At 26.7% G+C, this 14,041-nt stretch overlaps 1 protein-coding gene across 3 annotated transcripts in view; it reads left to right on the forward strand.

Moving 5' to 3' along the window:
• The first annotated feature begins 10,043 nt into the window (after positions 1 to 10,043).
• Positions 10,044 to 14,041, forward strand: part of LOC129319897 (oxysterol-binding protein-related protein 4C-like) — a 36,102-nt gene continuing 32,104 nt past the window's right edge. For 2 of the 3 annotated variants that reach the window (XM_054965005.1, XM_054965004.1), the window contains exons 1-3: positions 10,044 to 10,160; positions 10,306 to 10,464; positions 11,070 to 11,315. In XM_054965005.1, coding sequence (XP_054820980.1) covers positions 10,158 to 10,160; positions 10,306 to 10,464; positions 11,070 to 11,315 — 408 coding nt within the window. In that variant the 5' untranslated portion in view covers positions 10,044 to 10,157. The remainder of the gene's footprint in view (positions 10,161 to 10,305; positions 10,465 to 11,069; positions 11,316 to 14,041) is intronic. The other variant, XM_054965006.1, reaches the window with a different exon arrangement.

Genomic DNA, 14,041 nt, shown 5'->3' on the forward strand with positions numbered 1-14,041 from the left:
GTTTAGTTGGGAAAGATGATTTTCAATCTATAAAGACTATGGATCTAAATTCATTAACTTAAATAGAGTTAATGAAAGTTTTTTGAGCTATTTAAACCTAACTTTTATGATTCTATATGTTTTTTATTGTTGGAAGTCATAAATATTCGAAATTTCCACTATTAATGAGGTGGTTAGAGCAATATGGCTTCAATAATAGTTATTTAGGAGTTCAATAGAGTTAAAGGAAGTTAGAGAAAGCTAATAAACCCTATGAGTACCTTTATATTTGAGAAAATTGAATTTTGAGAATGTTTAAGTGTTAAGCTAGATGTTGAAAATGACCAAAAAAAGGATATTAATGATTAATATTATAATTAAATGTAGAATGAATATAATTAGCACAATTCAAGATTTGTGAAAAGCTTTGAAAATGTTTAATTAATAGGTAAACATTTGACTTCTCAAAAATTTGAGATGATCAGTGAAATTCTTTCTTATATTTTTGTGTGTTAATTAATCTATTGATTTATTTGTTACAATTGAAATGTGTAAAATTTCTTCATGCAAGTGTAGCATGAAATATCTACAAATTTAATATTTTAATTTTATGGAGTTCAACAACATAGCTTGTGGAGTTCAATGATGTGTTTGTATGAAGTCCAATGATATGATGAAAGAAGTTCAATGATATGATGTATGAAGTTCAACGCTATAATGTTTATGGAGTTCAATGAATGAGTAAAGTGAGAGGTCGATGATGTGAAATGAAGTGGAGTTCAACAATAGACTTGTGTGTGTGTTATGTGATGTCTATTTATGACTAGAGTACAATGATAAAACTTGTGCATGCATGTATAATGAATATTTGCATACTATGATATATTGCATTTTATCCATTGCATGATCATGTGTGTGGGAGTTCGCATAAGAAGAGGAGTAATGAGTTTAAAATCTATGTGGTGAGGTTTCCATCAGAGATTAATGGTTTGCCTGAATTTGTTTATATTTATCCTTCTACTTGTTTAATGAGAAATTGTCTCACTTGTTCAACGAGGGATTTGAAACTAACTAATTTTTTCACTTGTTCAACGAGAAAGTTAGTTTAGGGTGAATGACAAACCATAGTATGAGATTTGAAAAAAATTGTGACCTACAAGTGAGTTAAGTGACCTTGTCTGAGTAGCCCCTCATGCGTGAATAGCTAAGGTAGTATCATATCATAGATGATCCCAATGAGTTATAACCCACGGTTTCATGTCAGAGGCATAAAGAGAATATAAGGGAGATGTGATCATGCATAATGTAAAAGGGGCACATGGTTTTCTGTGTTGTGTTGCTTAGATTGAGAACACATGATATTATTTACGATTAATGTTACAAATTATGAACAAATGTAATTTGTGAATCATGATTATGGTTATTGTTGATGAACATTGTATTTATATGTGATAAATTTTTCAATTTGATGTGGGTATGATAACAATTTTCACTTGCATTTAGATTAGTTGACATGCTTAGTATGCGTTACAAATATATTAGTTATTAAGTGATTGTACCTACCCTTTTATCTTCAATATTGTAGGAGTTAGTTCATTGGGACATGACCGAGAGAAACAAACTAAGGCATAGAACTTTGATCTTAAATCTGTAAGCCTCTTTATTTTAAGTATTACATGTGTATACTTATTGATGGCGTTGCCAACTAAGAGTTTACATGTGTATTTGCTTGCATTATGTATTGTTTTTGTTAAAACATGTATTTTGGGCCCTAGATTGAGTATATGTGTGAATTGTAAAATCTAGAAAGGGTCAAAATACTAATGCAAGTAAGAAGCGAGTAAAAATGTGATTATAGTTGAATGATTTATGATGATTATGATAACGAGGCTTCCCTTTCTATTTTGTAATTAAAGGGTTGAGCATTGGAAACATGTTATATATGATATTTATAAGATATGGTGCATTGCACAGGTCTGTTATGGTCTATTGAGTGTGGTCTATGGTGTGAATTTGGCTTTTGGCACTCAAAATGTGTATTGGGCACTCAAGTTGTGTAATATGATTAAGGAGGAGGAAGTTTAAAATGGGTGTCCAGTTTTTTATTGTAAAATATTATGATTGTAAAATTAGTACTATTAGCTAAAGTTATGAGAAAACTTTTTATAAACACTTAGATCGCCTCAATCAGATGTTGGATGAAAAATAAAACACATTAAAAGTTCACCTGTGTTGTTATCAAATGACAGCAGCAAAGTTGTCAAAAATGTACAATGCGCTATCGCGCATGGCATAAAGGCAAACGTGCTGTGAAGCATGTATGACAAGTCATGACACACGTCTATTTTTTGTAATGTTTTATTGTTTTCAACTTTTATGCAAATGTTTTAACTCATTTTAGATTCTCATTCTTCTGCATACTAATTAAACTCTAATTATTGACTTACAAAGATATTTTGGAGAGTTTTAAATTTTGAAAAACTTGGGATCCTAATTTAAAATTTTACAAATTTGATAATCTTATTTAGGATAATACCTTGATTGCCTTAAATTTGGAGTTAACGGAGAATAGTAAAGGAGACCTTACATTAAATGTCCTAGCATTTCAATTGGTGGGGCAACATTAGACTGCCCCTGTTCAAGTGGTGTTGCCACTCTCCTCATGATGACATGAAGAAAACTCTTGTCTTAAAATATATTGTGCATATTCTTAATTAAGTCAAAAAAAATCCATATAAACAAGCCAAAATTAAAAAGAAATGAACAATATAAATTGAAAATAAAAATTAAACCGCCTCACACCTCAATTTGATCATAAACAATGTTGCATTATATGCATGCGTATGAAATGTGTGTACATGGTGAGACACGTGTGTATAAACCTCGAGCTCGGCTAAATGGGCAGCGGCAACATACATTGCCTAAAGAGTGCTAGGGGCATTAAGATATCCAAATATCTCCTATTATATAGAAGTCAATGATAAAAAAAATGAAAAATGAAATTAAAAAGTTGAAACATTATAAAATGTATTAGAAAAAAGTGCATTAGAGGTCCTTAGCTCGCCTAAAGATGTCTAAATTATTTCAAACTACTTTTCTTTAGGTTGGATTGAGCAATTTTTCATTAGGTAGGGCTAAGCATATTAGACAACAAGTAGCACTTGTAAAATGCTACTAAAAATAAATTTATACTAATGGAACTTTAATATTTTGTGAAGTTAATTTTAAAACATTAATACTTAAAAATAAATTTATAAAAATTGAACTAATTAAATTTTATTTTAATATGTTTAAAACATGCGGAATAAATCCTTTAAAATTGAGGATATAATAATTTCATCGCAATTAGTATTTTTAAGAAGAATAAGAAGATTTTATATTTATAAAAATGAATAAAATAAACAAAAATGTCCAACATAAGAAACATCACATAAATTTATAAATTTCAATTTTAGAGGATTTACGTGGTCCTAAAACATAATATTAACTTATAGTGTAGAGTAAAAACATCAATAATTGGCCAAAAAAATGTTGATTAATATAATATGGTTCAACAATAAGTGATACTGGTACACACACACATTTGTGTTGAACACCTGATACGTTGAATCTACCTGACGTGGTAAGTCAGAAAATCTTTAATAAAACCTTGATTGAGGTGGGCCTAATATCTTTATTGGACAAACAGAAGTTTAGCTACTCTCTTTAAAGCTGAAAATGATGTTTCAGTTTTAGCCAAACTTTTTTTTTTTTTTTTGGTTTAGATTGTTTAGTCCAATAATTTCAGCAAGTGTTATTTAAGTGTCAGTGGGTTTATGCTCGTGTGAAGCTATGGGTTTGAATTCGATAATTGTAATTATTAAGTATATGTATTATTTAAATTATTAAAATTTATATTAATAATTTAAATAAATTTATTTATTTATTAATTTTAAGTGAAGTATGAATTTAAAATTATTGATATAAATTTTAATAGTTTAGATGATACAAGTATCGTATTAAGTACAGTTATTAAATTTAAATTCTGAAACCATTGTGGTTCAATGTTAAATTAGCCTAGATCCCGTGCGTTGTACGAATAATAAACAAATCAAATTACAATATTAATTCCAGTTAGCATAGTGTCAAATAATTTTGTTAAAGTGTAAATATATCTAAAAACCAATGTTTTAATAGAATCTAATTATAAACACACTTGAGTTATTAAGTTTCAATTTTTCATTACATTATTTTTTAATATTGATTTTTCATTACATTATTTCAATTAAAATATTTAGAATTAATAATCGACTGCACAGATATAAAAGAAATCATACAAAATTTTTCAAGAAATATCCAAATAAATCATGCATATACATAATTTAACTAATGTCCATGAATATATATTTGAATTTTTAATATTTAATGATGATCATATCACCAAATATATTATTTTATAGAGTAAAAAAATTCTAACTATCTTTTTATTTTGGTTTAATCACATAAATATCCAATTTATTTTTTATACAATTTATTTCTTAGAAAGTATACTTTAGTCTAATTTACTAACACAATTAGAAATATTCTTAAAAGATACTAAAATAATATTTATTCATTGAAATTTATGTTAAAATACATTTTATTTGCTTATCTACCCCTGACTATATAAATATATATATCATAAACTTCAAATTCATTATGGCGAGTTGGAAATTCTTAAAGGTTAAGTTGAAAATCTCAAAAATTAAGTTAAATTTTTTGGAAGCCTTAGCTGGAATTTGTTTTGAACAGGAGATTTTTTTTCATATTTTTTCCCAATATCTCATTGTTTTTTCAACTTTGTTTGATTGAAATGGATTTAGACATAAAGAATTTCAAACATGTTAATTTCAACTCAACTATGTAATGTTGTGCTTGGCTTGCAAGAAAAATAGGAGTGAAAGAAAATGAGAGAAAAGAAAATGAAGATAAAAAAAAAAAAAAGCAAAGAGATGTAATTTTTTCTCATCGAGCTTGGCTGAGCAAGAAAAATTAGGGAGGAGAGAAATATATTGCATTGAGAAATATATTTTCGTTTGCTCATTAAGCTTCTTCAAACTGACATAGAAAATATTTATCTAATAAAAAATACTTACATTAAATTAAATTAATCTATTTATAATAATAGCAATTTTTTCAATTAACTAACAAAAATGTGTTTTTAATCCTCAACTTTCTTAATCCTCAATCTTTGTTATCCCAAAAAAAATTTTTTTTACTGGACTTAGGGTGCATTTGGTTTTCTCTCACTCAACATTTGGGATGAGCTTTTAAACTTTTGGACTGTTAAAAGTTGTTTGGGTAATTTTTTAAAGAGCAAAATGACTTTCAAAAAGTGGGTTGAAATAAGTTTAAAATGTGAATTTTGAAACCCTATTTTTTGGTGGATTTCAAATATGGGTTTGAAATGTGGATGCTATTTTATTCTCTTATTTTTTTAAAAAATGGTTAATTTATTAAAAATATAATTATCATTTAAATAATAATAATTAGATATCAAGTTTTTCACATTATAAATTGAATAATTAACCATGTCAATTTTTAACATTAATCTATAATAAAAATTACAAATCTTTATCACATTTTTTAAAATTATAAATTAAAAAAGTATAAATAATTAGAGATCAAGTTTTTAGCATTATAGATCAAATTTTATGTTATTTAAAGTCTTTATCATATTTTTTAAATATTATAAATATATTATATTTGTATAATAAAAATTTAAAATATCATAAATTAATGTTCTTTTTAGTAATTGTACATTCAAAAGTAAATTTTACTATTATAATTCCAACAATTTTAAATTTACTAAACTGATTTTTAAAAAATTGTATCCAAACACAAATTTCATTACAACAATTAACTTTTATTAAATTTACTTTTATTAAATAAACTTTCAGTAAATGAACTTTTGGTAAACTGAAAATCAAACATACACTTAATTTTCTTGATAGCCAAGATTAGACTCTTAACACATTTCAACCTTTTGAACAAATTTTACTATCCTTAAATTCAAATTATTTTTTATCCAAAAAAAGGTTTTTTCTGCCCACTGCTACAACAACATGCAAATTAATATATATATATATATATATATATTAATATTTTGCATCCCTTGTTTTTGAGTTTTTAATATATATATATATATATATATAAATTTCCCCTTTTTGTTCTGCTTCAAACAAACGTAGAAATGACTCCATTGGCGAAGCCCAGACGTCTAGTTGAGGAGGTGCAGAATTTTAAAACTAAAAAACAAGGGATATAAAATATTAAAACATAAAAATCAGTAATGGGCAGATGAATGCAAAACATTAAAACCTATATACCAAATTTATAATTCCCTGAAATGATATACGCATTATTCGCCCCTTTTATTCATAAATTTAGCATTAATCCAAGTCACAACACCATTAAACAAACTCCTTGGACCAATCACAAGTGAATTATAAACATCTCATTAATTTTTCTTTTGCTTCTACTGGTTCCTCTCATAATAAAGGAGGCATTGGTTAATATGTTGTTTTGATTTGTAATTTTTTTTTGTGATTAATAAAATTAGCTTTTTTTTTAGCAAAAAGATAAGCATTACATACATATGAATCAACTTAATAATTAACAGATAGAGAAAAAATAATTATTTATTTTTATAGTTTTTTTCACCTATCATTATATTAATTCTTATATTTTTAAATATATGATGAGATATGATGATAATGTGGTACAATCAGTATTGAATTAGGTAAGATACTTACCCACAATGACCTAAAATGATTTTTTTATGCTGACAGGCACTGTTGCTAGAAGTCTAAATCAGTCTTTGTCAAAAGGCAATCATTTGCCTTTTTTACCTACTGTAAATTTAGACTGCCAACTCTTGTGTTTTAAATATGTTAGTGTCCTCATTAATATTATTAGTTACTAGATAATTTAATGTTATTATTAGTGTCGCATCATTATCCATCTGAATATTTTTAAAAGTAGAGGAGCTAATATTGTAGACAAAAAAAAGCTAAAAAAATCTAAAACATTAAAAAAATTATAAAAACCAACAATAAAATATAATAAAATTATAAAAATCAATAACCATGTTTTCTTTAAAAGATACTAACACGGCTTTTGTAAATAGTATATTTTTTGTGACCAGCAATAAAATGAAAAGTAATAGTACCTTGGCAGTTAGCCCGTTAAATTTACCCCATACGGTGCTTGCAAGAATCTAATACTTGTTCTCGCAGCCACTTGTGTAAGAGACCACATGTTTCTCCTTTTTTATATACACATTATTCACCCATTTAATCCCTATATTATCTTCTTTTTTTCTCAATAGATTGTAAAAATTTTGCTATCGCAATTTGGTTCCACAAATTGCAGTCTCGTGGATTAAGATCATTGTCGTATGCTTTAAAGAGATAATTCTGAAATTTTCCATCTTGATACCATCATTAATTAAAACCACTCAAGACGAGTTGATATTTGTGAGGATTAGCAACAATCAAACCAATAGCTTTTGAAAATTTAGATTACTTTATTTGAAAAAAAATCATTCCAATACTGCAATTATATCCTTACTAGTAAAGAAAATCTCATATTCCTTGCTCAAATTACAAGAAAACTATTAAAATTATAAGTGGAAAAATAAAACATTGTTTGATCGATATTCTAACCAGACAACCACAATACATCTCTATCATTTAAATAAACTTTTATATTTTTTTTTTGTCAGAAATCAACTTTTATTTTTCAAATACACCTTATAGAAGGTACAGTAGGGACCATGTCTTTTGATATATAGTATCTTCATGGGATTGGATCGGCAGACGTTTAGCTACTTTTCAGGCCAAAATAAAAAAAAGTTTAACTACTTGAAAAATAATTTTTTAAAAAAATAATAATAAAATTCTTTTAAATTATATAAATAACCATATAGTTTTTCTAAATATCATAATTTCACTGAAAGCTTAGAAGCTTCTTTATCAATGAATTTTAAACTGAAAAAGTTATTTTACCCTTAGTAATAAGTTATAATTTTTTATTTAATTCTTGTGATTCTTTGAATAAAGTTGTGATTCTTTAAACAAAAGTTGTGAATGAAATTTTTTATTTTGAAAGCTTGTTTTTCAATAATAGAAATTATACTTGATAAATTATAATTTTTCATTCAATTCTTGTGAATCACAAAATAAAAGTTATTATTGATTTTTATTTTTTTAATAACAGATATTACACTTAACAAGTTATGATTTTTTATTTAACTCTTATGATTCACAGAATAAAAGTTGTAATTCCTAATAAAAAGTTTTGATTGGGACTTGTAATTTTCAATAAAAGTAACATGATTTTTTCACTTTAAAATTTATTGATAAAGAAATCCTTGAGGACTTCATTAAAATTATGATATCTTGAAAGACAAGATTATCATTTATATAATTTAAAAAAATTATTATTATTTTTCTTAATTTTTTCCTTTTGAAAACACGGGTGTTTTTGCCTTTATTTTTCACAAGTTTATTATTAAGTGAATATTTCTCAAACCCTTATTGTTACATTAAAAAAAAAGGGGGGAATATTTCTCAAAATAGTTTCATTAAATGATTATATAAGTTTTACTGACTCATAAGTTCAATCTTAATAAGAAAAAAAAAGTTCTTGATAAGTATATATTTTATAATTAAATAGGTATAGATTTTGATTTAGATTTGATTATATCTATTAAGATTTCATATCTATTTAATTAATATTTATATATTTCTCCTTCATCATTTAATTATAAGATTGAAAGGAATTTTAATATAAAATCTACTTGTATCTTTTCATATATTGTAGGAAAAAAGATAAACTAAATAGAAGAAAAAAAAAAATATATATATATATAAAGGAAAGAAGTAATTGAAATCTTATGTACGCACACTTGTTGGCATATGAAGATATTTAGGGCAGGATCCACGTGATATTTAAAGAAAGGAATAAAGAGAGACACGTACTTGATATATATAGATATATAAGAATCTCACATCGATAAAGAATAAAAAAAAGAGTCTTCATTTTAACTATAAATACTTCTCTCCATCAAGAGATAAAGTATTCAATCACTTATCTAAATACTTCAAGAATTCTCTTTGAGATATTTGGAACATGTAGAAGCATTTTAAATGCTGAAAGCGAGATCATTAAGGAGTTCTACATATTATAATTATTTCTTTTTTACTTCTTAATTTTCTTTATGATTATTTTTCATGATTAGGGATTTTAGAATGGTTTTATTTGATTTTATTATATATTTTTAAATTATTTGGTTGGGTAGGGATGTAGCTCAATTGGAGAACTAATTTTTTATTTTTTTTGTTTTGACTCTTTACATCTATATTTATAAATATTTTTGCTTTTTTGAATTATATTTATTTTTTTATTTTTCATATTAATTTAATGATTCGCTACCATTTAATCAAATCTATAGGTAATTTTGATGGACTAGGAGGTGAAGAGAGAATCTAGATTTAGAGAAATAGATATAAATAACTAGGTTAGGGATAGTTCTAGAAATTTATAGTGACTTAAACTATAGCTTCGTTTAACTAATTGCTTGAGTATTGTGAGAATAAATTCAACGCTAATTAAAAAGAGATTAATAATTCAGAAGAATATTAAAATACTTTAGGAATAATTATCACTATAAGTGATTAGAGTCAATTCAAAGGATAGAAACTAATAATCTATAAAATAAATCTTACACTCCAATATTTCAAGTGATTGTGTTTTTATCATAATTATTTTCTCAATTTATTTTTATTTTTTTTATTTTTATCAAAATTATTCATTTTATTAATTTTTTTAAATTATTAATTATTTAAATTAGTAAAAATAACACGTTTTTATAAATTTAATATTTAAAATATTTTAAATAATTTATTACTGTAATTTCGTATATTTACGAGAGCCATCAGCCCTCATTAATGGCAAGCTGTGAACAGGCTGAGCCTGAGTACGTCGTCACTGTTGTCATGAATTCGGGAGAGACCAAAACTCTTTCCTTGTTTCCTATCTTTTGCCATCAGATAAATGTGTCTGAAATAGGCATCCGCGTCCTTCCTTGACTAGTTGCTTTCTCAAACTGCCCTTCATTAATCCTTCGTCTTCTTCGGCTTCACCTCAACTTTCTAATGGTAATCTCTCTCTCTCTCTCTCTCTCTCACTCTCTCTCTCTTGATTTTTTTTTTTGGTAGCTTGTTTGAATAATGGCTTCTTTAAGTTTTGTTGATAAATTTCAGATATGATTTGTTTTAAGGAATCCGCTAATAAACGATGCAGGAGACAGAAGGGGATAATAAGGTGAGAAAAGTGATACTGACGAAGCCTTTTTCACTGGAAGCAGAAGCTAATAATGATTATTCAGCTCCCAATCTTCTCCACCGCATCTTGTCTCTTTTCTCTCATGTCCGCCCTGGATCCGACCTCTCTCATTTCCAGGCATGTCTTCTACACAACAAGTCTTTTCTCCTTATATACATCTTTTCCTCAAAAATGCAAAACATTTATATATGACCTGCAACAAAAATGTGAACTAATAGAAGTGCGAGGTTAACAATGTTGGCATGGTTTTTATATCAATCTTTTCCACTTGCATACCTCTGCTCAAGATAAACGTACTTGTTTTATTTGTATATTTTTTATTTTTCTTAAAATAAAAATTATAATTTTTAATAAATATACCCTATTATCAATCTAAAAAATTATTAAAAAATTAATATTAAATCCAAACTGAACATAATATATCTGAATAATTAATTTATAAAAATTATAAAAAATTTAATATGAAATTAGACTATTCAAATTTAATTTATATTATTCACATTAATAATAAGGTAAATTTATTAAAATTTTATAATTTTTAATAATAAATATAAAATAAAAATCTAAAAATACAGTCCAGAAGTGATGAGTATTATGATAAGCACTGAAATTGAGTGGTCAACAGGGTTACATCGCATGTTACACACACACAGACACACAGACACACACACACACACACACACACACAAAAGCCGTTTTCATTTATGTACGATTGATTACAGCTACCAGCAGCGTTCAACTTCCCAAAGTCGTGCCTGCAGTGTTATGGGGAAGAGATATACTCTACGGCAACGGACTTGCTGGGGAAATGCAACGGTGGAGAGAGCCCATTGGCAAGGTTTATAAATGTGGTCGCTTGGGCCATTTCTACCACGCGTCCTCTTGTGATTGGAGATACTCCTTACAATCCCATTCTCGGTGAAACTCACCATGTGTCTCGCTCCTCTCTTCATCTTTTAGCCGAGCAGGTACGTACCACGTTCTTAAAATATTTTTGAAAAAATTATTCTAAAGTCCCCCCCACAACAATTGTCCTGGAGTCCCACTAATTGTACAAATGCTTATAAGGTCTTTGGGAACTTAACTATAGTTAAATTTTAGTGTGAAATGACAAAAAAGCCAATATAAGGTTCTAGGCATCCTTGACCACCATCTCATGCCGGTTGCTGTAATGCACACCTAACGGTCAAAAATAGAACACTTGAGTCAAAGAAGGCTTCCTTGATCTTCTCGATGTTGGAGGTATTGTTGGCTTTGGCGATGTTAGCGACGGTAAAGCCATAGCTAGTGGTGACAATTGTCAGCATCTTAGCTTCAAGGCTGTTGTTGGTTAGCAGCTGGTGGTATTGTTGAGGAATTTTAGTTTCAAAGAAAGGAAAGTTGGTTTTGGAGAGTGCAATGTTGATGATAGGTCTTAGGGTAAGGAAGCTTCTAGGGATTTGTGTGAGATAAATGCGATTGGATTATAGAGAGGCTAGAAGAGATGCTACTGTATTTCAGTTTTAGAGGGAGGGAGAGGGTTGAAGAATGAGAAATGTTGAAACATTCCAGAGACTTCACACAAGTGTTTTTATCATTTTTTAAAAAAATTTAATTATATTTAAATCTCAAGAGACTTAATAAAAAGATGTGCAATTTATGATACTTCAAGATCAATATAATTGTTGTGGGGGACTTCTGGAATGATTTTTCCAATGCTTTTTCTTTTTGGTTATACTTTTGATCTAGTGAGGGGCTAATGAGTGTTCAACATAACACAATAATAAGTGTTTGATTTTAAACTTTTGAAAGGCATAACGTATGCGAAGAATGTTTTAATCATAAAAAATATTTTAAATTTTTGGATAGAGATGTATATTAATAATTTTTAAATATTAATAAAATCTAATAGCACTGTAATTGAGATACTTATTAAATAAGTGAACTTAATAAAAATGTCAGTCAAAACCTTAAAATTATAAAAAAAAAATAATATAACTCTCTAATTTTATCTTTCATTGCAATTAATGACTATAGTAATTAAATTATTATCTAGAAATTCAAATCATCATATGCTAAATAAATAAGGATAAAATTAGAAAAGAAAATTAATTACTCTAACTAGGTATCCATTATGGCTTAGGAAAAGGCTTATAAATATTAAGTAAAAGTAAAATCAACAAAAATTAGTTTAATTGGTAAAAGATTTATTTATAATCTACAAGGTCATACAATCAAATCTTGCTACTGATATTGTTGACAAACCATTTTTAAGTATCTTTATAAGCGTTTTTTGAATTTGAAAGCATATCCTGATGAGTTCTTATGATCCCACTAACCTGAATTTTTGTTTATTAAAAAAAGAATAAAAAGAGTAAAAGGAGTGAGTATCTTTCTCGGTCTTTTGACTATGGTCAAGAATAGAATAATTATCAACATGTGCTCCCTTCATTTTAAAGATAAGTGAAATTTAATATAATTTATTGTTTTTTATAAGCAAAATAATAATTTTAAAAAGTACTTGTAACATTTTTTTATCAATTGCCTTTCATTGAATGATAATGTCGTTAAATTAAAAAAACGAAGGATTAATCATAAAGACGTTTTAATCTATGTTTTTTAATTTTAGACATGATTATTAAAATTAATCAATTTTCTTAAATTTAAATAGGTAGTTAACATTTATTTATATTTGAAAACCAAACGAGGTAAGCTTGGCTGAACCTGCCACTAAAACTGTGCGTTTTGATGGTTATTCTGACGCCACGTCAGCATGATCAATTGGTGCCCGTAGCTGCTTCTAAATATCTCATGTACGGATGTCGTCAATCTAATTTTATTTTTTTTTATTTTGACTAATCCATGTACGTTACTTAAAAAGATTTTAAATACTCTCCCGACCTTATGGTGGAACTTCAAAGAGGATTTTCAGCCAAAGACGACATTAAGAAAGAGAAAGGAACGTGAATGGTTTTTGAGGATGACAATGGATTTTAAAAGTATATTAAATATTTATATAATTTTTATTTATGTAAATTTATTTCGTAGATAGATAAACAAACCCTTATTGTTATGCCTAATTAAAGATAGTTTTTTTAAAATATTTTTCATATACAAAGTTTGAATTTTTGGTTCTGTTTAAGATGAACCAGCTCCTTTCTATGGGCAGTGCTACATTAAAACCTAAGGCGCATATACACCCCTTGGAGAAAATTATAAAAAAAAAACCTTATATATTTTAATATTTTGTACTCCTTAACCTAAATATTTTACGTCCCTTAACTTAACTTTAAAGATTTTGAATTCATAAATATTTAATTATTTTTAAATTATTAATTTTTAAAACATTGCACCTCAGAGCTCAGGATCCTATCACTGCCACTGCTCCTTCCCTTTATTCAACCACAATTTTAATAAATTTTTATATGATTAACTGGTCAAATCTAATTTGAATATTGTTGAACTTAATTAAAGATAATTATTATTTTAAAAATATCTTTTGAATTTACATGGTTTCAAATCTAGAATCGTAGGGCTTGTTTGGTTATTGTTTTCATTATTTGTTTTCAAAAATTATTTTATAAAACAATTTTAAAAACTGTTTTTGAGAAGAAATAAAAAAAATTGTTTGGTAACAGTAATTCAAAAACAGTTTTAGAATTAAAAAATAAAAAAAACTTGCTTGGCAAAATTAATATTAAAAATAAATTTTAAA

This window comes from Prosopis cineraria, unplaced genomic scaffold (genome assembly GCF_029017545.1).
Source record: "Prosopis cineraria cultivar Desert tree isolate PC_DT_omini unplaced genomic scaffold, ASM2901754v1 PC9, whole genome shotgun sequence".
In the NCBI taxonomy this organism is placed as follows: Eukaryota; Viridiplantae; Streptophyta; class Magnoliopsida; order Fabales; family Fabaceae; genus Prosopis; species Prosopis cineraria.